This window comes from Sinocyclocheilus grahami, unplaced genomic scaffold, assembly GCF_001515645.1.
Source record: "Sinocyclocheilus grahami isolate Dianchi unplaced genomic scaffold, SAMN03320097.WGS_v1.1 scaffold677.1, whole genome shotgun sequence".
Lineage (NCBI taxonomy): Eukaryota > Metazoa > Chordata > Actinopteri > Cypriniformes > Cyprinidae > Sinocyclocheilus > Sinocyclocheilus grahami.
The window spans coordinates 133,812-134,998 of NW_015505856.1; the positions used below are offsets into that span (position 1 = coordinate 133,812).

At 50.4% G+C, this 1,187-nt stretch overlaps 1 protein-coding gene across 1 annotated transcript; it reads left to right on the forward strand.

The window, feature by feature from the left end:
• On the forward strand, window positions 1–947 carry LOC107559186 (lysophosphatidic acid receptor 5-like). Its single transcript, XM_016242942.1, has one exon. It carries the CDS (start codon window positions 1–3, stop codon window positions 922–924), a length of 924 nt encoding a protein of 307 aa, XP_016098428.1. The 3' UTR covers window positions 925–947.
• Window positions 948–1,187: the final 240 nt, after the last annotated feature.

A 1,187-nucleotide genomic window follows, 5' to 3' on the forward strand; every position in this document is an offset into this window, starting at 1 on the left:
ATGTCTGCGAACTTGACTGCCTCGTGCATATCCCCTGATCTCGGACCTTCGAACCGGTTCGTGGCGTCGGCCGTGGTGTATGCACTGGTTCTGGCAGTGGGTCTACCGCTCAACACGTTCTCCCTGTGGATCCTGCTGCGCAGTCACGGGTGCCGGTCACCGTGCGCCGTGCTCATGGTGAACCTCGCCGTGTCCGACCTGCTCCTCGCGCTCTCCCTGCCGTTGCGCGTCTACTTTTACGCAACGCTCCGGTGGCCGTTTGGAGCGGCCACATGCACCGCTGCCATCACTATGTTTCGCGTCAACATCAGGACGAGCGGTATCTTCATCACTTTAATCAGCGTGGACCGGATGATCGCCCTGGTCTTCCCTCTGCGCTCCCGCTCTCTGAGAACCTCCGCTTGCGCCTTTAAGTGCTGCGCGGTCGTGTGGATCCTCATCTCCATCCTTTGCATCCCAGAGATTATGAAACTCTACAGCTCCCTGAAACATTGTTCCAGCATACCGTGCTTTGAGGCTCAAACGCACCCCGAAGACTCATCAGTCATCCCGCTCTCACAGGCGATATTTTTATTAATACTCCTGCTGGTCAATATCGTCTCCACGGTCGTGGTCATAATCGTACTGAAGAAGCGTCCCAGCGCTGGCGCGGCCAAGGTGAACAACAAAATGAACGTGATACTGATTTTTGCAGTCAACATGTTGGTGTTTATAATATTTTTCCTGCCGTTTACTTTACAACTCTTGCGGTACAATAAGAACAACAGCAAGGTTTTACGAGCGCTCGTCTGCCTGGCGAGTGTCAACTGCTGTCTGGATCCGCTCATCTACTACTTCTCTCTGGACTCGTTCTGGCAGGACAAGGGTAAAAGACAGACGGATGTAGGCACTCATTCCCTCAGCAGGTCGATGGAAAGGTCTTGACAAGCTGAGAACAGTTAGGATGAACAATACTAGGGAGCCCCCAATGGGACATGGCGATGGATACACATGTGAGAAGGAAGGAAAACTATATTACAGTGTAATTATTCAATTAAAGTGAATTCAGGTAAATTGGGCACTTTTTGCCATTGAGATGATTGGGGAAAATGTCCAATTATACTGTATTCACCACTATAGTTTTTCCTCCGACGTTATATTATTTCCATCGCAAAAGTTCCTCGGGTGGAGGCAATCATTTTTTATAT

Excerpts from the sequence above, each read along its gene's own strand:
- LOC107559186 (XM_016242942.1), top strand. The coding sequence starts at position 1 with ATGTCTGCGAACTTGACTGCCTCGTGCATATCCCCTGATCTCGGACCT.